Source organism: Arachis ipaensis, chromosome B3, assembly GCF_059453495.1.
Source record: "Arachis ipaensis isolate K30076 ecotype BB chromosome B3, ASM5945349v1, whole genome shotgun sequence".
NCBI lineage: Eukaryota > Viridiplantae > Streptophyta > Magnoliopsida > Fabales > Fabaceae > Arachis > Arachis ipaensis.
Genome location: NC_142438.1, coordinates 15,848,273 through 15,871,758, shown reverse-complemented (window position 1 = coordinate 15,871,758; position 23,486 = coordinate 15,848,273). Strand labels below are relative to the sequence as shown.

The following is a 23,486-nucleotide window of genomic DNA, read 5'->3' as shown; positions in this document are numbered from 1 at the left end:
TTCGGGGAATTATCGGGGACGGGGCGGGGATCCCCGCTCGGGTCCCCACGCCTGTCTCGAGAGAATTTCGCTCCCCATCCCCATCCCCACGGAGAAAATTCTCCACCATTGGGGTCCCATTCAGGGCGGTCCCCGCGGAGATCCCTGCCTCTTGAAAATTTTTGACACCCCTAAATAAAACTAGTTATTTGCTTTTTCAATTAAATTTAGTTAGTATGTGTTTTACAATACATATTAAGAGTAAAAATCTAATTTAGTTTTTGTTCATTTTTACAAAAGATAAAATAATTTTTGTATAAAAAGACAAATATCTTAGTCTTTAATTTTTTTATTTTGGAAGAATATGATCATTTTATTAAAAAATTATTAAATAATAATAAAATTAATTTTGTAAAAATTTTATTTGTATTTTATAAGAGTTTAAATTTCACAATTTTTTTTAATAATATAATCAACTATCACTATTACTAATACAATGGGTTGCTGCATGTACAGGATAGGATTCGAAATTCCGACACTTGTTTAAACAGGCTACTGAGCTATAATTACTAGACCAACCCAACTTGATTTTTTCATTCTCATTTTTATCACTTTTAGTTCTATTATTTTTATTATGTAACCATACTTTATCAGCATCCTTATCTCCTTTATCGTCATCATCACTAATATTAATATCATCAACATTATTATTCTCTTCTTTTATTTCTTATTCAATGTTATTTTTTCTCTTTAAAAGACATTCGTATTGTAATTACTATTTTTCTTGTGACATCGTTTTCATCAATGATTTTTCTCTACATAACTATCATTGGTGAAAAAAAAATTTAAAAACAAACTTATTAATAGTTTGTAGGAATTTAAAATCCCACAAAATACAAATAAAATCTCTACAAAACTGTTAGTCAAAAAATATTTTCGATTAAGATGAGCTAATTCGAAGTGGAGGTGGATGTTGAAAAGGAGCACGTGCAGGCATTAGTCAAGAGTTATTCGACACGGATTTGATTTTTGGATGCTTTGTTCAAATCGAACAGGCTTAGTCAAATAGGTATTCGAGTGAAAAATTGAATAGTTGCTCGAAATTGTGAATCGAACGGTTACATAGGTGAAGTTGAGGACTTTCACCACGTGAGGAATTGATGGGTAACGTTTTATCAGCAAAAGAGCGGGAGCGATTACCAGAGAGTGTGCATACGAACAACACTGTGTAATTAGTGATTGGTTACAGAAATAGATTATAAATACTAGAAAGTTTTAGGGAATAAAGGTTGGAATTTGACTTCAGAAAACACTCAAGCACACTCACATCCCCAGCGAATTTTTGAGTCTGCAATCGAGTCTCTTTTCTGTAGGGTTCCTTCCATGTTTTTATCTTTTGAATTTACAATTTCTGCAAAAACTTTACTTTCAATGTTCAATTTATCTTTCAAGCAACTTTAATTTTCTTGTTAAATTTACATTTTAGCATATTTTAATTTCTATGTCGAAAGTCCTTTGATTCACTCGAAGGCATTTTATCACTTTGTTTAATTTTAATGCAATCTTTTCAATTCAAGTCAATTTACTTTTTCGAAAACTTTATTTTTAATTCATTATGTTCTTTTACAAATTTTAATTCAACTTTTATTTCGATACTCGTCTAATTCAAGGCGCTTTGATGCACTTATAGAAAATTGGTACCTGTAAAAGAAGAGTAAGTTTCGCTCCTAGACTATTAGAATCAAACCATCATCGATTTGCTAAAAATCGACAAAACAAAAACTAATTTTTGTTATTATTTAATAGATTTTTTAACAGAAATATTGTATTATTCCAAAATAAAAAAGTTGAAGATTAAAGTGCTTTTTTTTTTATTGAAATAATTTTGTCCTTTATAAAAATGGATAAATATCAAATTGAGTATTTACTTTACATATTAGTTAAAAAAGTTTGCTTGAAAAAAAATTTAGTATCTTATTTTATACGAAATATTTTAAAAGTATAATAATATTTTTTTTTATATTTTGATTTATCTAGTATATTGAAAATATAATATATTTTAAATATTTTTTTAGTAAAATAGATTTTTATAATGTTAACAAAATCTATTATAAAAATTAAATTTTAAAATTTCTGCTAATAATAATTTAACATGTACTGTTATGGTTTATATATACTAAATTCTTTGTGATTACTTTGATAAGTTAAACTTGTAATAAGTAGGGGATCCCTTGAACCCCTTTCATTTACGAATCTGAATGTGTGGCCACCTTGAAAGTTGAATTAGATGATTCTTTCGAACTCGGCATAAGAACATATAGAGGAAATTTTGAGAGAAATTAATAGATTAATATTCTATTAATAATCACATGTAGCTTTTTGTTCAGCATCCACACCAACTTCATGCGGAGACACCATTCATTTGGGTGTGGTTACTCAAGCACACTTGAACAACGCATCGTATGGGCCTCCACGCTATTTCAGTATAAAAAACATAATCCATTGAAAGATTTTAGTCCATTACCTTTGGGCTCTCTAGAGCCTATACTTTCATAAATTTATACGCCCAACATGTACCTTTAGTCCACACAGAAACTAAAAAAAAAAAAGCACAGTTCATGGCAAATATATATATATACACGTATGTATATAATATAATGTATATAATGTAATGTGTTTGAAATTTATAAAAATTAGAATTGATTTAACTTATCTAACTTGAGTTGGTCTAATAATTATCTCACTAATCTACTTAAATAAGTATTAGAAATTCGAATCTTAAACAAGTTCAATTCGTCATTACTGTTGCTTAGAGAAAGTTATAAGAAGCACATAAAAAAAGCGAATAAGAATAATTTGAGTTAAAAAAAAATGTGAAATTTTTTTATTATTAATATACCAAATCATTTCATAACTTAATTGTAAATTTATATTATTGATGGATTTAGATTCTCTAAAGTTTGAATTTCACTTTAGAGAGTAAAGTGTAATCTTTCACCATTTATTTTATAGGTAGGACCAAGAAAAAATATGAGAGGAAAATCATTCAAAAGTGAGAGATCATACTTTACTTTTTAAAGTGAAAATTTAAAATTTAGAGGATCCAAATTCTGATATTGACAAATCAAATCAATTCTTAATTTTTATTTATTCCAAACATATATTTAATTTAGAAATCAAATCAATTCCAATTTTTTAGAATTCCAAAGTCAAAACACATTTTTACTTGATTTCACTCCTCTTTCTTTCTCTTATAAAACCTTTCATAGACTTTGATAGACTCACATGTTGAACAAAAATTGGAAAAAGATGAAACGATACGCACACAACGGTGACACAGTTGGAGAAAGACAAAACGTGTGTATGCAAAATGATAAAAAGATAAATAAAGTAAGAATTGAAATTGAATAAAAAAAATAAATTGTAATTAAAATAAAAAAATAAGTTAAAATTGAATAAAAAAGAAATTATTTTATTTTTTATTTAATTTCTTGACACAATAAGAAAAGAACTCTTCAATCTAACTTGTCAATGCTATAGTTTAGGAATTGAATTAAACGGACTCCTCAATCTTCTATCCAATTTCTTGATACAACAAGAGAGACTTCTCAACTTCAATTGTCCATATTATGGTTTTATCACGAAACCAAAAAAGATTTTCAAAATCTTTAAATCATTCTATATTACTACTCTAGTTTATGAGGTATTTATAACCTTTTATTAGGTTAAAATATAGAAAATTTTGAGCCCACAAATATAAGGCTAATTTAGTAATTAAATTAACAAAATCAAAATACATCAAATTAAATTAAAACATTCTAAAAATATAAACTAATATATTCTAAATAACACTTGAATTTTTCATATCACGAATATTTGAAACACATATCATTCTCCTCATCTTCAAAAAAGATTCGTCCTCGAATTTTGTAGATGAAAAAATAGTATACGAAAAAAATAATAATTACAAAAAAGATAATTTTTTTTCTTTTCCTTTTTGTATATTTTTTTTTATTTTGCACCATATGCTTTTTTTTATTTTTTTTAAATAATAAAATCAACAATAATGATAAAACAATAATAAAACACAAATAAAAATAAGAACACAAGAATTAAAAAAAAAGATGCGATGGACTATTTTTTTTATGATAAAAGAAAAACAAATATAGATTAATAAGAATTAATCTAATACCTGAACCCTGTATCAAATGATAAAAAAAATAAAAGATAAACAAAAAAAATAAAGATTCAAATTGAATAAAAAAATATACATCGAAATTGAATAGAAACAAAAAGGATAGATTGAAATTGAGTACAAAGAGAATCACTATATTTTCTACTTAATTTCTTGACGCAACAAAAAGAAACTTTTCAATCTAACCTGTCAACACCATAGTTTGAAAATTGAATCAAAGAGACTCATCAACCTTCTACCTAATTTTCCGATGTAACAAGAGATGGACTTCTCAACCTTAATTGTCCGCACCATAATTTTATCACGAAACTAAAAAGAGGTTTTTAAACCTCTCAATTATTCTATATTATAACTACCTTAATTTATGAGATATTTATAATTTTTTATTAAATTAAAATATAAAAAATTATAAACTCATAAATATAAGACCCAATCTAATAATTAAATAAATAAAATTAAAATATATCAAATTAAATTAAAATATTTTAAAAATATAAACTTAAACTAATATCTTCTAAATAACATTTGAATTCTTTATATCACCAATATTCAACAAATATCATAAAACACGACCCAGATCGTGGTAGCTGAAAACGTTGAATAACTTCTGTTGTTAAGTAATTCTGGGCTTTTTTACTAAAATGCGCATGGAAAATTCTTTAATTTCCAATATACGCACGGTTTGATCTTCCTCCTCAAATACGCACGGCCATTTTGCTTGGGTCAGCCACGAAATGATTCTAGGCAGCAAGTCAAGAATAGTGAGTACGAAATAGTGCATTGGGTCTGACACGGGCCACATCTTTTGCAACAGACACAAAATGGGAGACCTCGCCTATGACACACAAGAAATGATAGAATTCGTGTATGAAGCACACAAAATGGACCAACTCAATGCAGGCACACACGAAATGGGCAAAGCAGTAAAATACTTTGCTGTACTCATGTTCTCAATTTTTATGTATTATTCAAGGGCTTTTTTACAATGCAAATTGTAATCATGTTTTACATTACCAATAGTTTAATATAGATTCCATTTTCTCTCAGAATTTAAAAGTACCATTCTTTTGATTTTGATCAACATTTATTTTTTTATTAGCTTACATGTTTTTCTTTTCATGATGCACTAGTTGATATTCTACTCTAAAACATGTTTAACTGGTTGTAGGAGCAACTTTGTGAAAAAGAACGTACAATTCATGAATTGAAAAGGAAAATGGAAGAGAAGGAAAGAGAACTGCATACCATTAAAATCTTTGCAGAAGAGAGCGTGATCATTCAGAAGCTGAAAGAGCTCAGCATATGAAACAAATACATGATCTTCAAGAACATATTCAAGAAAAAGACAGGCAGCTTATTGAGTTGCAGGAACAGGTAGGCTGCTTACATTGTGTGCTTTGTTTCTATGATAAAAGTTTATTAAAAAAACTGCTGCTTTACATTTCTCTGTGATTTCCAGCACAGAGTAGCTCAAGAGACCCTAATGTATAAAGATGAACAATTGAGAGAAGTCCCCGCTTGGATAAACCGTGTTCGTGATGGATGTTTTCCAATCAACAACAAACCAGTTATTGCAGGCTGGATTGCGAAAACGTACAGAGCAGTATAACCAGCTCTGCATGGGTTTCCATAGACAGGTTTATCAGCAATCCCATTGTTGCTTAAAATATTTTTGTTTTTGTGTTCCTTATTTCTTTTTTACCGACAAAATGTATTATTTTATATTTTTGTTTATTCAGATTGACATTGATGAGATGCATCACCACTGTCGTGCCCCCAATTCCTGTCTGTTGTCCCTGATTTGGTCTATCTATTTCGCTTCTGCCACGCTTGAAATGGGTTTCCATTTCGTGCCTGCACTAAGTGAAATGGTCCTCTCATTTCGTGCCCACAATCCTAGAAATGGCCTGCGCATTTTGAGAAATATTTTCACATATGCGCATTCTGGGAATTAAAGAATTTTCTATGGGCATTTCAGTAAAAAAGCCAGTAATTCTGACAAAGTAATTAGTTAACTAATTAATAAGGAGGTAAATGCTAAAATATAGAGTATAGTAAGTGGGTGTTATGATTCGAATGAATTGTCTTTATTGACCAGATTGATGTGAAATGACAAGCATAATCATCGCGTGTGATAGTCACTCACTTCAATCTTCATGTTATGTAGTAGAGAAAGTATAAATATAAAAGAGAGCCATGGAGCTTGTTTCTTCTTAGGGAGCAATGCATGCAATTTTTGCCACAAGCACAATGATATTCTTTTCGGTTTCAAATGCCCTTAACTTTTCAAATAAATAATAATAATAATAATAATAATAATAATAATAATAATAATAATAATAATAGCAATGTCCAATTTCGTCATTGAAATTTCTAGCGTACATCAAAATAATTTTATTTTTTATCAAAAATAATTTTGATATAAAAAAAAGTAATTAAGAACGATTTTTATTTCGACCCAAAATTAGAAGGACAAAAGGAGTTCTCCCTTATTTAAACAATTTCTTAATATATCAGAATAAAAAAAAGTAATAAATTAATAAAATTTTGATTCTTTACTCAAATTGAAATTGAAATAATTGCTCTTAATAATTTCAATGAAGAATAATTATATTGTGCCTTAGTAATATTGTAAAACAACTAAATAAATAAATAAGGAAGATATGTGATATATCGAAAACGTTAGCATGGTATATATCGAAATTGAAGAATATGAAGAGGTTGACCAAGAAATGGATTTATTCATTAATGAATTTCTATCCAAAATTGAACCACCTCCCATTAGGCAAGAAATCAAAGTTCTTGAAGACAACACCAAGCTATGTGATAAAAGGGGAAAGGTTGGAATCAAGGAAGCTCGCAAAGAGGTGGAAATACACAAAGAAGAGCACAAGGATTCATTGTCTAAGTGTGGGGAAGTCTCCCTTCCCAAGTTACCATCCAATACAACATTTAAGTGGGTAAAATCTCTATCTCTAAGCTTTAATCTCTCACTTGAATATGGTTTGCTTGAGAATGATGGTCAACTTAGAACTCTTTGTGGAATTAAACGTAAAAACGAGTTGTGTAGTAGTTGGAAAATAAGTGTTAAGCTTATCAAGGCCAAGGCCTCAAGGTATAGGGATGATGTTGGGACAAGAATTGCTTTATATGGATCTAGGAGGAAGCATTGGTGGAGTAAAGAGAATTCTATGTGTCAATTACCTTTATGTCAACCGCTCATCCGACAAAACCATGAAACTCAACTAACGGATGGGTGCGAAGATAAGATATGGGACCCCGGCTTGCTAGATGAAGACCAACTATGGGGACTCATATCTTGGGTTGAACTTTGCCCAAGCTTGGTGAAGACGGTTGGATATTCTGTCAACCAATTGAGAGGCAAAGATCCTTGGAGATTCAAGGATGAGTACAAACATAAGCCACCATGACAATGAGCCCCTCAAAATGTCCAACTTAAGGACTTAAACTAAAAGTGCTAGGTGGGAGACACCCCACCATGGTAACCTCTTTCCATTCTCTTTTGGTTTTGTATAATAAGTGATTTGAGTTGCCATTGTAGGTAGATTTTCATTTCATATTGATTTGTTTGTAAAGATTGGTTGTTAGTATGTTGTATTCATTAGTAGTAGATGAATAAATCCTAAAATCAAATTGCATTTTTGTGAATTGTTTGATATTTGATTGAATAAAGAAGAGTTTTAGACATTATAGGGAGCTATAAAAAAAAAAAAAAAAAAAGGGCCATCGGCGCGCTAGCACGCTGTGCGCGCGCGCGCACATTGCACTTCCGCAACTTCTGGTACAAAAACCAGAGAGTTGTGCGCGCGTTGTGCCAGCATTGTGCTGGGAGCACAAGCTCATCCACGCGTAAGCGCGCTATGTGCGCGCACGCGTGCGCGCGCGCGCGGATCGTTCCTGCTGCATCCGCGCGTAAGCGCGCTGTGCGCGCGCGCGCGGATTTGCTCCCTGCTTTTCTCCTTCCTCCTTTCTCCTTCTTTCCTCTTCTCTTCTTCTTTCTTTCTCATTTTTTTTTCCTTTCTTCTTCCTCTCTTGGAGATTTTTTTTTCTTTTCTCTTTTAATATAAAAAAAAAATTTAATAAAAAAAAATATAATAATAAATAAATAAATAATTAAACAAAATACTAAAAATATAAAAAATATAAAAAAAAAAACATAAAAAATTTTTTTTTCTTTTTTCTCTTCTTCCATTTTCTTTTGTCTATTACATTTGCATACTTTTATTCTTTGCATTTTAATTCTATTTGTTCTCATTTTATTTTCTAAATTTCTCATTTTAATAATGGTGTTGAATCCTCTCACTCAATTGTTTAGAATTTCTTGCATTTGTTTTGGTGCTTCATGACTTGTTACATTAATTGTAATATTTGTCAACACACAAGATTAGTGCTTTAGTCCTTCCTAATTCATTACCCTTTGTTTTTTTCTTGTACCGCTTCATCATTGAGTTAGGATAGAATCAAATGCTTTCATGCGTATCACTAATCTTGTTTGTATCAATTCTTATTTGATCTTGATGCTCAATATACTCTCCGTGCTTTAACTTTACTCTTGCATCAAGTATCAGTTGATATGTCTTTTGCTTATATTGACTTCTCACTCACATGTTGTAGCTACCATGCAGTAGAGAATCATACTCTTATTTGGCATTAGCCCCCGCCTACGTTCTATTTACTTTGATATCTTTGTTGTAGGCTTAATTTTCTTTCTTTTTCTCTCCTTTTAGGCTGGCCACCAAGAAAGGAGGAAACGGAAAAGCTTCTAAATGGGGCAACGAACAAGTCATCCGCACAACCTTTCGAAGAAGCTCATCAATTGTAGCAATCCATCCACCTTGCTCTCCTTTGCATGCACCGAGGACGGTGCATTCTTCAAGTGTGGGGAGGTCATTCGACCGATCTCCATGGGTAACAATTTCCTTTTCAACACCAATTTTTTTTTTATTTTTCTTTGTTAGATTAGCTATTGCATTACATGATAGGTTGCATGTTAGTTAGAATTTGTACATATTTTTACCACTTCTTTGTTATTAGGACTACTTGGTTAGGGTGATGATTTTCTTTCCAAGAAACCGTTTTAGGGTAACCTACCAATTTGAAAATTTTTGTTGAACTTGCTTGAAAGAATTTATTTTGGAACATGGTTTTGAGCTAAGAACACAAGCTTGTGAGATTTGAGCCTAATGGTGTGGTTACATCTTATAACCACTTATTTTCCTTCTTGCGTGTAATTGTTCTCTTTCTATGATTGTAATCTTTGATTTGTTTGAATCTATATGTCCCATTATTCCTTGTATTCATGCATTTATATGATTGAGGCCATTGTTTCATTAACTCACTTACCCAAATAGCCTTACCTCTTATCATCCATTGTTAGCCAATTTGAGCCTATGATTAACCCACTTGTTCTTATTTTAGCACATTACAAGCCTTAAAGCGGAAAACAATGAATGTCCTTTATTTGGATCTTTGATTGGTTTAGGCTAGTGAGTGTGAGTGTCATCCAAGAGTGGGAAAACTTTGGGACATTGGTTGGGATAAAAGGGTGTTTGTGTTTTGTATTTTTATATTGGGGAATTGGTACATACTCATGTATTGATTAAATGTATAGACCTTATGCATTAATGTTCTTGTATATAGTTTGAAAGAAAAAGAAAAAAATGAAAAGAAAAAGAAATAAAAGTGAAAAAGAAAAAAAAAGAAAAGAAAAGAAAAATGTATATAGAAAAAGAAAGAAAAAAAAAGAAGAGCAATAAAGGGGACAAAATGCCCCAAAGTGAAGCTCAATAAGAATCAATGCATAAGTGTTGTGAAATGAAAAGAAAATGCATGAGTATGTGAAAAAGTGAGGAATGGGTAGTTAGATTAGTACTTAATTGTATAGGCCATTATATAGGCTAAATGGGAAAGTTTAAGTTAATCAAAGATTCAAATCCTTAAGTCCACTAGCCATATATGATCCTACCTTGACCCTAACCCCATTACAACCTAAAGAAAAGACCTCATGATACATGTATGCATGCATTGAATAATTGTTGATTGTTAGAAGAAAAACAAATCTTGGAAAGCATGATTAAGGGAGAATTGAGGGAATCAACCCCAAACACCGAGCGACTAGAGTGCAAACACTTCCGGTGAGGGTTTGATGCTCAATTCCTTGATTCCCGGCTTTCATGAGCATTCTTCTCGCAAGTCTACTTGAACTTCATTTCGATATTCGAATTGGTAGGATTCATGAATCGTTATATGATCTTGGCCCTACTTGTGCACGTATGACTTGGAGGATTGATTTATTTTTAACCAAGTAGGTAAAACCATTTTGCATTTAGTTGCATATAGTTCATTTACATGGAATAAATGTTGATACCCTTTGTTTCTCTCTTGGCTTAAGCATGAGGACATGCTTGGTTTAAGTGTGGGGAGGTTGACAAACCCCATTTGTAGGGTTTATCTTGTATTGATTTTTGGGGATTTTATCAACTTTCACCCACATTTATTCAATGAAATAGCATGGTTTTATAACTTCTCCCTTAATTGTGCTTAAGAGTGAAAACATGCTTTTTAGGACTTAAAATAGCTAAATTTAATTCACCTTGATTCTATTAGATGCCTCGATATGTTTGTTAAGTGATTTAAGGTTTAGGAGGCAAAGATTGGATCAAGGGAATGAAGAAAGAAAGCATGAAAAGTTGGAGAACTCATGAAGAAATGAAAGAACCGGAAAGCTGTCAAGCCGACCTCTTTGCACTTAAACGACCATAACTTGAGCTACAGAGGTCCAATTGATGCGGTTCCAGTTGGGTTGGAAAGCTAACATCCGGGGCTTCGAAATGATATAAGATTTGCCATAGTTGCATTGCGCATATGGGCGCGCACGCGCACGGTACGCGGACGCGCCGTTGGTGGCACATGACTCACTTAATGCAACACGTGGCCAGCGATTTTAGAAGCTTTGTGGGCCCAATCCAACTCATTTCTGATGCTATTTAAGCCAAGGATTGAAGAGGAATCAATATATACTTTAATCATTAGTCATAGTTTAGTTTTAGAAGTAGTTAGAGTTAGAGAGAGAAGCTCTCTCTTCTCTCTAGAATTAGGATTAGGAATTAGGGTTAGATTAGGATCTCATAGTTCTAGGTTTAATTCAAGTCTCCTTCTACTTCTACCTTCAATTGATGATTGCTACACTTTGGTTCTTCTCTCTATCCCTATTCTCTTGTTGTAATTTCTCTTATTTTGTTTCTAGGTTTTGTAATTGAAATACTCTTGTTCTCTTTATTTTCTTTCAATAATGCAATTTGAGGTAATTCATGATAATTGTGATTTCCTTGATTGTTGTTGTTAATTCTTTACATTCAATTGTAGTTAGAATTCATTCTTGTTGTGATTGACTATACTTTTCTTTTGTGCCTTCCAAGTGTTTGATTAAATGCTTGGAAGAATGTTAGACTAGAATTTTATGTTCTTGGCTTGAGAAGGTAACTTAGGATTTCTTGAGTCACTAGTGTCCAATTGATTGATAGTTGATAGCCATTAACTCTAGCCTTCATTAATCCAATTAGTGGAAAGCTAGGACTTATGGACTAGGATTGATATAACTCACTTGACTTTCCTTTGTTAATCGATTTAAGGATGACTAAGTGGGATTAATCCTTGCAACTACCATACTTGTGGCTAGTGATAATGATGAAGACCCTTGACAACCAAACCTTGCCAAGACCATTTTGTGAATAAAGTTTTCCTACCATTTACTATTCACATTCCTCATCCAAAACCCCAAAATAAACAAGTCCATAACCAATAACAAGAACACTACCTTGCAAGTCCTTTGAGAGACGACCCGAGGTTTAAATACTTCGGTTTATAGATTTTAGGGGTTTGTACTTGTGACAAACAAATTTTTGCATGAAAGGATTATTGTTGGTTTAGAGACTATACTTCAACGAGATTTCATTTGTGAAATTCTAAACCGTCAAAAATCCATTCGTCAAAATGGCGCCGTTGCCGGGGATTTGCAATGGTGTTATGTTATTGGTTATTGTACATATGTGAATAGTGTAAATAGTTTATCTTTTGCTTGTTTACTAGATTTTGTTAGTTTTATTTTGTTTTTCCATAATGAATTCTCACTTTGGCTATGAGTTTAGCTCTAATTGTGTTGTAGGAAATGTGAACTTCAATGCTAACATGTACCAAGGATGGAACACTCCAAGATGGGAGGAGCCTCAAGGAATTGATCACTCCTATTGGCATCAACCTCCGGACACTTATAGGTATAATTCTCATCCTAATGCATGTCAATTCAATGGCTATGGTGACTCCTTTTATGACAATCAACCACCACCATATGCCTATGAATCTTATCCTCAACATGAACCTCAACCATACTCACAAGCCCCTTTCTACCAAGTACCTTTATGTGACCCTTATCCATCATATAACCAATCACCCATACCACATCCTTGTGATCATTATGAGCAAGAACCTTTAGAACCACCACAGCCTTATCAAGATTACTACCATGAACCACCTCAGCCCTCACCATCTCCATACCTTCACCAAGAAGAACCACCTTCCTACCATGAATCCTCCCTCCAAAATAATGAACCTTCCTATTCACCCCAAGCCCCAATAGACGATCCTCTCACTTTGTTACTCCAAGGACAAGAAGCCATGAAGCGGGATACACTTGAGTTTGTGACCAATTTGACCAAGGTGGTGCACACTTTAGCCCACCAATGCTTGAATACTCAAGGTACTTCCGTAACCACACGTGAAAAGTCAAAAGAAGAGCAAAGCATGAAGGAGAAATTGGATAATTCGGTGAAAAAGGAGGAGTCAAATTTTGTGTTGGAACAATTGGAGAAGCCTATGATCATTGAAGAAAGAGGAGAAGTGGTTGAAGATTTAGGAGATGTTGAAAGTCCATGGGAATGTAGCATCATGGAGAACTCTTCCAAGAAGCTTGATATTGATGTTAAGGAGGGTGCGCAACCCCCAAGGCATATCATCGTTGGAAACTTGGAAGCGGCTTATCAAGAGATGGATTCAATCATGAATGAATTTCTCTCTACAATGGAATCCTCTCCCATTGGACATGAAGTTGAAAGTATAAAAGAGTGTGCACAACCTCCCATACCCTTGGTGAGCAATGAGAAAGAGAGCTACCAAGAGGAAAACGTTAGCATGGTGTATATCGAAATTGAAGAATATGAAGAGGTTGACCAAGAAATGGATTTATTCATTAATGAATTTCTATCCAAAATTGAACCACCTCCCATTAGGCAAGAAATCAAAGTTCTTGAAGACAACACCAAACTATGTGATAAAAGGGGAAAGGTTGGAATCAAGGAAGCTCGCAAAGTGGTGGAAATACACAAAGAAGAGCACAAGGATTCATTGTCTAAGTGTGGGGAAGTCTCCCTTCCCAAGTTACCATCCAATACAACATTTAAGTGGGTAAAATCTCTATCTCTAAGCTTTAATCTCTCACTTGAATATGGTTTGCTTGAGAATGATGGTCAACTTAGAACTCTTTGTGGAATTAAACGTAAAAACGAGTTGTGTAGTGGTTGGAAAATAAGTGTTAAGCTTATCAAGGCCAAGGCCTCAAGGTATAGGGATGATGTTGGGACAAGAATTGCTTTATATGGATCTAGGAGGAAGCATTGGTGGAGTAAAGAGAATTCTATGTGTCAATTACCTTTATGTCAACCGCTCATCCGACAAAACCATGAAACTCAACTAACGGATGGGTGCGAAGATAAGATATGGGACCCCGGCTTGCTAGATGAAGACCAACTATAGGGACTCATATCTTGGGTTGAACTTTGCCCAAGCTTGGTGAAGACGGTTGGATATTCTGTCAACCAATTGAGAGGCAAAGATCCTTGGAGATTCAAGGATGAGTACAAACATAAGCCACCATGACAATGAGCCCCTCAAAATGTCCAACTTAAGGACTTAAACTAAAAGTGCTAGGTGGGAGACACCCCACCATGGTAACCTCTTTCCATTCTCTTTTGGTTTTGTATAATAAGTGATTTGAGTTGCCATTGTAGGTAGATTTTCATTTCATATTGATTTGTTTGTAAAGATTGGTTGTTAGTATGTTGTATTCATTAGTAGTAGATGAATAAATCCTAAAATCAAATTGCATTTTTGTGAATTGTTTGATATTTGATTGAATAAAGAAGAGTTTTAGACATTATAGGGAGCTATAAAAAAAAACAAAAAAAAGGGCCATCGGCGCGCTAGCACGCTGTGCGCGCGCGCGCACATTGCACTTCCGCAACTTCTGGTACAAAAACCAGAGAGTTGTGCGCGCGTTGTGCCAGCATTTTGCTGGGAGCACAAGCTCATCCACGCGTAAGCGCGCTGTGCGCGCGCGCGCGGATCGTCCCTGCTGCATCCACGCGTAAGCGCGCAGTGCGCGCGCGCGCGGATCGTTCCTGCTGCATCCGCGCGTAAGCGCGCTGTGCGCGCGCGCGCGGATTTGCTCCCTGCTTTTCTCCTTCCTCCTTTCTCCTTCTTTCCTCTTCTCTTCTTCTTTCTTTCTCATTTTTTTTTCCTTTCTTCTTCCTCTCTTGGAGATTTTTTTTTCTTTTCTCTTTTAATATAAAAAAAAAATTTAATAAAAAAAAAATATAATAATAAATAAATAAATAATTAAACAAAATACTAAAAATATAAAAAATATAAAAAAAAAAACATAAAAAAAAAATTTTTTTTTCTTTTTTCTCTTCTTCCATTTTCTTTTGTCTATTACATTTGCATACTTTTATTCTTTGCATTTTAATTCTATTTGTTCTCATTTTATTTTCTAAATTTCTCATTTTAATAATGGTGTTGAATCCTCTCACTCAATTGTTGAGAATTTCTTGCATTTGTTTTGGTGCTTCATGACTTGTTACATTAATTGTAATATTTGTCAACACACAAGATTAGTGCTTTAGTCCTTCCTAATTCATTACCCTTTGTTTTTTTCTTGTACCGCTTCATCATTGAGTTAGGATAGAATCAAATGCTTTCATGCGTATCACTAATCTTGTTTGTATCAATTCTTATTTGATCTTGATGCTCAATATACTCTCCGTGCTTTAACTTTACTCTTGCATCAAGTATCAGTTGATATGCCTTTTGCTTATATTGACTTCTCACTCACATGTTGTAGCTACCATGCAGTAGAGAATCATACTCTTATTTGGCATTAGCCCCCGCCTACGTTCTATTTACTTTGATATCTTTGTTGTAGGCTTAATTTTCTTTCTTTTTCTCTCCTTTTAGGCTGGCCACCAAGAAAGGAGGAAACGGAAAAGCTTCTAAATGGGGCAACGAACAAGTCATCCGCACAACCTTTCGAAGAAGCTCATCAATTGTAACAATCCATCCACCTTGCTCTCCTTTGCATGCACCGAGGACGGTGCATTCTTCAAGTGTGGGGAGGTCATTCGACCGATCTCCATGGGTAACAATTTCCTTTTCAACACCAATTTTTTTTTATTTTTCTTTGTTAGATTAGCTATTGCATTACATGATAGGTTGCATGTTAGTTAGAATTTGTACATATTTTTACCACTTCTTTGTTATTAGGACTACTTGGTTAGGGTGATGATTTTCTTTCCAAGAAACCGTTTTAGGGTAACCTACCAATTTGAAAATTTTTGTTGAACTTGCTTGAAAGAATTTATTTTGGAACATGGTTTTGAGCTAAGAACACAAGCTTGTGAGATTTGAGCCTAATGGTGTGGTTACATCTTATAACCACTTATTTTCCTTCTTGCGTGTAATTGTTCTCTTTCTATGATTGTAATCTTTGATTTGTTTGAATCTATATGTCCCATTATTCCTTGTATTCATGCATTTATATGATTGAGGCCATTGTTTCATTAACTCACTTACCCAAATAGCCTTACCTCTTATCATCCATTGTTAGCCAATTTGAGCCTATGATTAACCCACTTGTTCTTATTTTAGCACATTACAAGCCTTAAAGCGGAAAACAATGAATGTCCTTTATTTGGATCTTTGATTGGTTTAGGCTAGTGAGTGTGAGTGTCATCCAAGAGTGGGAAAACTTTGGGACATTGGTTGGGATAAAAGGGTGTTTGTGTTTTGTATTTTTATATTGGGGAATTGGTACATACTCATGTATTGATTAAATGTATAGACCTTATGCATTAATGTTCTTGTATATAGTTTGAAAGAAAAAGAAAAAAATGAAAAGAAAAAGAAATAAAAGTGAAAAAGAAAAAAAAAGAAAAGAAAAGAAAAATGTATATAGAAAAAGAAAGAAAAAAAAGAAGAGCAATAAAGGGGACAAAATGCCCCAAAGTGAAGCTCAATAAGAATCAATGCATAAGTGTTGTGAAATGAAAAGAAAATGCATGAGTATGTGAAAAAGTGAGGAATGGGTAGTTAGATTAGTACTTAATTGTATAGGCCATTATATAGGCTAAATGGGAAAGTTTAAGTTAATCAAAGATTCAAATCCTTAAGTCCACTAGCCATATATGATCCTACCTTGACCCTAACCCCATTACAACCTAAAGAAAAGACCTCATGATACATGTATGCATGCATTGAATAATTGTTGATTGTTAGAAGAAAAACAAATTTTGGAAAGCATGATTAAGGGAGAATTGAGGGAATCAACCCCAAACACCGAGCGACTAGAGTGCAAACACTTCCGGTGAGGGTTTGATGCTCAATTCCTTGATTCCCGGCTTTCATGAGCATTCTTCTCGCAAGTCTACTTGAACTTCATTTCGATATTCGAATTGGTAGGATTCATGAATCGTTATATGATCTTGGCCCTACTTGTGCACGTATGACTTGGAGGATTGGTTTATTTTTAACCAAGTAGGTAAAACCATTTTGCATTTAGTTGCATATAGTTCATTTACATGGAATAAATGTTGATACCCTTTGTTTCTCTCTTGGCTTAAGCATGAGGACATGCTTGGTTTAAGTGTGGGGAGGTTGACAAACCCCATTTGTAGGGTTTATCTTGTATTGATTTTTGGGGATTTTATCAACTTTCACCCACATTTATTCAATGAAATAGCATGGTTTTATAACTTCTCCCTTAATTGTGCTTAAGAGTGAAAACATGCTTTTTAGGACTTAAAATAGCTAAATTTAATTCACCTTGATTCTATTAGATGCCTCGATATGTTTGTTAAGTGATTTAAGGTTTAGGAGGCAAAGATTAGATCAAGGGAATGAAGAAAGAAAGCATGAAAAGTTGGAGAACTCATGAAGAAATGAAAGAACCGGAAAGCTGTCAAGCCGACCTCTTTGCACTTAAACGACCATAACTTGAGCTACAGAGGTCCAATTGATGCAGTTCCAGTTGGGTTGGAAAGCTAACATCCGGGGCTTCAAAATGATATAAGATTTGCCATAGTTGCATTGCGCATATGGGCGCGCACGCGCACGGTACGCGGACGCGCCGTTGGTGGCACATGACTCACTTAATGCAACACGTGGCCAGCGATTTTAGAAGCTTTGTGGGCCCAATCCAACTCATTTCTGATGCTATTTAAGCCAAGAATTGAAGAGGAATCAATATATACTTTAATCATTAGTCATAGTTTAGTTTTAGAAGTAGTTAGAGTTAGAAAGAGAAGCTCTCTCTTCTCTCTAGAATTAGGATTAGGAATTAGGGTTAGATTAGGATCTCATAGTTCTAGGTTTAATTCAAGTATCCTTCTACTTCTACCTTCAATTGATGATTGCTACACTTTGGTTCTTCTCTCTATCCCTATTCTCTTGTTGTAATTTCTCTTATTTTGTTTCTAGGTTTTGTAATTGAAATACTCTTGTTCTCTTTATTTTCTTTCAATAATGCAATTTGAGGTAATTCATGATAATTATGATTTCCTTGATTGTTGTTGTTAATTCTTTACATTCAATTGTAGTTAGAATTCATTCTTGTTGTGATTGACTATACTTTTCTTTTGTGCCTTCCAAGTGTTTGATTAAATGCTTGGAAGAATGTTAGACTAGAATTTTATGTTCTTGGCTTGAGAAGGTAACTTAGGATTTCTTGAGTCACTAGTGTCCAATTGATTGATAGTTGATAGCCATTAACTCTAGCCTTCATTAATCCAATTAGTGGAAAGCTAGGACTTATGGACTAGGATTGATATAACTCACTTGACTTTCCTTTGTTAATCGATTTAAGGATGACTAAGTGGGATTAATCCTTGCAACTACCATACTTGTGGCTAGTGATAATGATGAAGACCCTTGACAACCAAACCTTGCCAAGACCATTTTGTGAATAAAGTTTTCCTACCATTTACTATTCACATTCCTCATCCAAAACCCCAAAATAAACAAGTCCATAACCAATAACAAGAACACTACCCTGCAAGTCCTTTGAGAGACGACCCGAGGTTTAAATACTTCGGTTTATAGATTTTAGGGGTTTGTACTTGTGACAAACAAATTTTTGCATGAAAGGATTATTGTTGGTTTAGAGACTATACTTCAACGAGATTTCATTTGTGAAATTCTAAACCGTCAAAAATCCATTCGTCAGCTCGTCTCAAGACCATCATGAAGATGGCAAGAAAACATACTAAAATAAAAATGAGCTGTGGCTGAGATTTTCACCAAATATAGTTAGATTTGGTGAGGTAATCTTGAGCTCTTCATGCTAAAAAAGGAAGAAGAAGATTCGGCCAGCAAGGAGGAGATTCTTGGAGGCATGGCTTGTCTTTGATTCTGCTCAACCACCACAGGAAGTAGCTAGAGTGGCGAAGTGATGGTAGAGGCAGAGATTGAAGCAGATGAAGTCATCATCATCATGAAGCATCAAGGGCCAGAAATCCATCTTGGAGAGCAAGCCAAGGATGGAGAGCTCGGATTGATGAAGAGTGATGATCAAGAAAGGACTAGAGGTAATTGCATGTTGGATTTTGCATGGTTATCTCTTCTCTCTATGTGGCCGAACCGGTTCTGTTTTCTTGGAGAAGAAGAAGTTAAGCTTGGGTTTTTGGCTTCTAGTGTGGAGGCTTCTCTCTTCTATAAAAAGGGAGAACAGCCACTGTTTGGAGTAAGGAGTTAGAAGTAAGCAGTGAGAGTGCAAGGCACAGGATTCTCAGAGCTACCTAAGCTTACAGATTTTCTTCTCCTTCAATGTATTCTGTTTAGTATTTTTCTGTTTAATTTTGTCATGTCTTGAGTCTCATGGAAAAAGGCAAACAAGTGAGGTTTGTATGAAAAAGCCATAGAGCGGAAAAAGACAGAGAGTGCAAAATTAAAAGAAAAAGCCATAGATGTCCTTAGAGTTTCTTTGTTCATCTATGTTGCGTTTCATGATTCTGTGGGAATCCCCTTGTAAGTTGGGTTAGCACTTTACAGTTTGTAATCAGGTTGATTATAGTGAAATTCCATCATTGTTGTGATGAAGACTGGATGTAGGCTGCACTGCACTTAGCAGCTGAACCAGGATATATCTGGGTGTAATCTTCTTCTCTTCTCTACTCCATTTCTGTTTCTACTGCACAGGAGCAAAAACCAAAAATATCTCGTGCCAAGTGACGAGACAAAAAGAAAAGTCTCGTGGCTAGGGACGAGACAAAAGAAAAGGTCTCGTGTGAAGTGATGAGCTAAAAACAGAAAAGTCTCCTCTAAATCCAGCAAGTGTTAGCAAGCAAAAAGGGGGCTAAGATTCAACCCCCCTTCTCTTAGCCACTGAAACCATCAATTGGTATCAGAGCTTGGTCTCAAAGAGATCAAGCTTTGCAGCTTGGAGAAAAGATCCTTTTGGCAGAAAACAGTGGCGCAAATGTGGTGTCCTATAATCTGACTGAAGGTCAATCGAGCATCAGACCTCCTCTTTTCAATGGAAAAAATTATACCTATTGGAAGAAGAGGATGAAGATATTTGTACAAGCAGTGGATTACAGACTTTGGAAGATTATCCTGGAAAGGCCCCAATTTCCAACTACCACAAATGCTGAAGGAGTAGTCTCCCTCAAACCGGAAGCAAGATGGACCGAAGAAGATAGGAAGAAGGTAGAGTTAAATGCCAAGGCAATAAACCTGCTCAACTGTGCTATCAGCTTTGAAGAGTACCGACGGGTATCACGATGCACAACGGTAAAGGAAATCTGGGACAAGCTACAAATCACTCATGAAGGAACCACCATTGTAAAGAAGACTCGGACAGATATGTTGAACAGAGAATATGAAATGTTTGCAATGAAGGAAGGAGAGTCCATTGATGAACTGTTCGAACGGTTCAACGCCATCATTGTTGGCTTAGATGCTCTGGAAATTACACATTCTGAATCTGTGCTAGTGAGAAGAGTGTTGAGATGTCTTACAAAAGAGTGGGAAACAAAATCTTTAATTATTTCTGAGAGCAGTAGCTTAGATTCCATGACACTTGATGATTTGAGAGGAAATCTTCTTGCTTTTGAAAACACCTATTTGAAAAAAGATTCAAAAAAGAAAGGAATTGCTTTTTCTTCTATGACTAACCCTCTGGATGATGAATCCAGTGATAACTCTTCTGAAAATGAGTTTGTGTTGTTTGCAAAAAAATTCAGGAAAATGGTGAAGCTCAAAGGCAAAGGCAGCAGCTCAAGGAAGATGAAGAAAGACCTTAGCAAAGTAACTTGTTACAATTGCAAGGAAATGGGGCATTTCAAATCTGACTATCCCAAGTTAAAGAAGGAGGAGAAGCCGAAAAAGGGAAAGAAGAAGGGAATGATGGCCTCATGGGAAGATTTGGAAAATGACTCAGATGATGATGATAAAGAATCGGAGACCAAGTCACAACCGTGTCTCATGGCAGATCATGTAAATCAGGTAGTCTCTCATAACCCTAACACTGAAGATCTTCATCTTATGATAGACCACCTTTCTGAAAAAATTAAGATGTTTTCTATTGGAAAATCAAGAACTTGAACAACAAATCACCATTCTTAAAGCTGAAAACAGTTTTCTAAAAGAGAAAGTGAGAGAGGCCGAAACTGCTTGTGATCTTGTTGAAGAAAATAAGCAGTTAAGAGCCCAAATTAGAAGCTGTAAAAGTGACCATTCTGTCCTTGCATATGTAGACTGTTTTAAAAGAAATGAAGAGTTGCTTAAAGAGGTTAAAATGCTTAAGGAAGACTTAGCCAAGTTTACACAAAGTTCTGAAAATCTTAATCAAATTTTGGCTAGTCAAAAACCTCTTTATGATAAAGTTGGGTTGGGATTTTATAAATCTGAAAAGTCTCATTTTGAAAACATTGCTTCATCTTCAAATGATACAAGGTATCAAAACCCAACCTACTTTAACAAAATAGCAACTCCAAGATTTTGTAGGCTATGCAATCGAAATGGACACTTTTCTATTCAATGTTTCTTTGGTGAAAGAATGATTGGTGATAAAGTTTGTAAAGTTGTTTTTGATTATAATGGTTTAGGACATAGAAGATAGTTTAACGTAAAAGGATCCAAAAAGATTTGGATACCTAAAGTCTCTTAAGCTTGTTTTGTAGGTGTGCCTAGCATCCAAAAGGAAGGAGAATATGTGGTATATGGATAGCGGATGTTCTAGGCATATGACCGGAAAGACAACTTTCTTCATAAAGCTTGATGAGTATGATGGAGGACTTGTCACTTTTGGTGATGATGCAAAAGGAAAAATAGTGGCTGTTGGAAAAGTTGGTAAAAATTTTTCATCTTGTATAAATGATGTTCTTCTTGTAAATGGTTTGAAACATAACTTACTTAGTGTTAGTCAATTGTGTGATTTAGGTTTTGATGTTATTTTTAAGAAGTTTGTTTGTTTGGTTGTTTGTGAGAAAACTGGGGATATTTTATTTGAAGCCAAAAGATACAACAATGTGTATGGATTAACTCTTGAGGATTTAAAGGAACAAAATGTAACATGCTTTACATCTTTTGAATCTGAAAAATGGTTTTGGCATAGAAAGTTGGGACATGCTAGCATGTACCAAATTTCTAAGCTAGTTAAAAGGAATTTGGTTAGAGGAATTCCAAACATCAAATTTGATAAGGATCTTACTTGTGATGCTTGTCAATTGGGCAAACAAGTAAAATCCTCTTTTAAATCAAAAGATGGAATCTCAACCAAAAGGCCATTGGAGATGTTACATATTGATCTTTTTGGTCCTACTAGAACTCAAAGTTTAGGAGGTAAACACTATGGCTTTGTGGTGGTAGATGATTACTCTAGATTTGGTTAGGTACTTTTTCTTGCTCATAAGAATGATGCTTTTCATGCCTTTTCCACTCTTTGCAAGAAAATTCAAAACAAAAAGGATTTAAAAATTGCCTATTTGAGAAGTGATCATGGAAGAGAATTTAAAAATCAAGATTTTGAAAAATTCTGTGATGACTTAGGAATTTCTCATAATTTTTCATGTCCTAGAACCCCCCAACAAAATGGGGTGGTTGAAAGAAGGAATAGAAGCCTTCAAGAGATGACTAGGGCTATGCTATGTGAGAATGAGATTCCTAAATTTTTGTGGGCTGAAGCTGTGAACACAGCATGTTATATTTTGAATAGAACAATCATTAGAAAAGGGTTAAAGGAAACCCCTTATGAGCTATGGAAAGAAACCCCTCCAAATCTTAAGTACTTTCATATTTTTGGATGCAAATATTTTGTGCTTAATAATAAAGAAAATCTTGGAAAGTTTGATCCAAAATCCTATGAAGGAATATTTGTTGGATATTCCACCACAAGCAAGGCCTATAGAATTTATCTCAAGGAGCATAGGACTATAGAGGAATCCATACATGTTACTTTTTGTAATTCTAACTTAATTCCCAGTACTGTGATAGATAATGATTCAGATGATGAAGAAGCTGGAACAAGCAAAGAAAATCCCAAATCTGTTCAGAATGAAGAATCTGCCAGTCCAGTTTTGTCTCATCAGATTGGAAGAGACATTTCCATTTTGTCTCCTGAGCAGGCACGAGCAACTGAAACAGTAAGACCACCAGAAGTTCATCAAAGCTCTACACCTGTCCGAAAGCCTAGAGAATGGAAGTCCATGAGGGGTTATCCTCATGACTTCATCATTGGTGATCCCTCTCAAGGAGTAACAACAAAATCATCCACCAAAAGGCAAACTGAACCTAGCAATCTTGCTCTCTTGTCACAAATAGAGCCCAACAATGTCAAACAAGCTCTTGAGGACCCATCATGGGTTAAAGCAATGCAAGAAGAGCTTGCTCAATTCGACAAGAATGAGGTTTGGACACTAGTACCCCATCCGAATGGTAAGAAAGTTACCGGTACTAAGTGGGTATTTAA

At 34.3% G+C, this 23,486-nt stretch overlaps 1 protein-coding gene across 1 annotated transcript; it reads left to right on the top strand.

The window, feature by feature from the left end:
• Positions 1-5,476: 5,476 nt before the first annotated feature.
• Positions 5,477-21,648, top strand: LOC110269577 (uncharacterized). The gene is made up of 4 exons (XM_088506718.1): positions 5,477-5,548; positions 5,634-5,767; positions 19,924-21,022; positions 21,625-21,648. The coding sequence occupies exons 1-4, from the start codon at positions 5,477-5,479 to the stop codon at positions 21,646-21,648; spliced, it is 1,329 nt and encodes a 442-aa protein (XP_088362844.1).
• Positions 21,649-23,486: the final 1,838 nt, after the last annotated feature.

Excerpts from the sequence above, each read along its gene's own strand:
- LOC110269577 (XM_088506718.1), top strand. The coding sequence starts at position 5,477 with ATGAAACAAATACATGATCTTCAAGAACATATTCAAGAAAAAGACAGG. Across the intron at positions 5,549-5,633 it reads TTATTGAGTTGCAGGAACAG|CACAGAGTAGCTCAAGAGAC; the intron begins GTAGGCTGCTTA and ends TGTGATTTCCAG. Across the intron at positions 21,023-21,624 it reads TGGCAGATCATGTAAATCAG|GACATAGAAGATAGTTTAAC; the intron begins GTAGTCTCTCAT and ends ATAATGGTTTAG.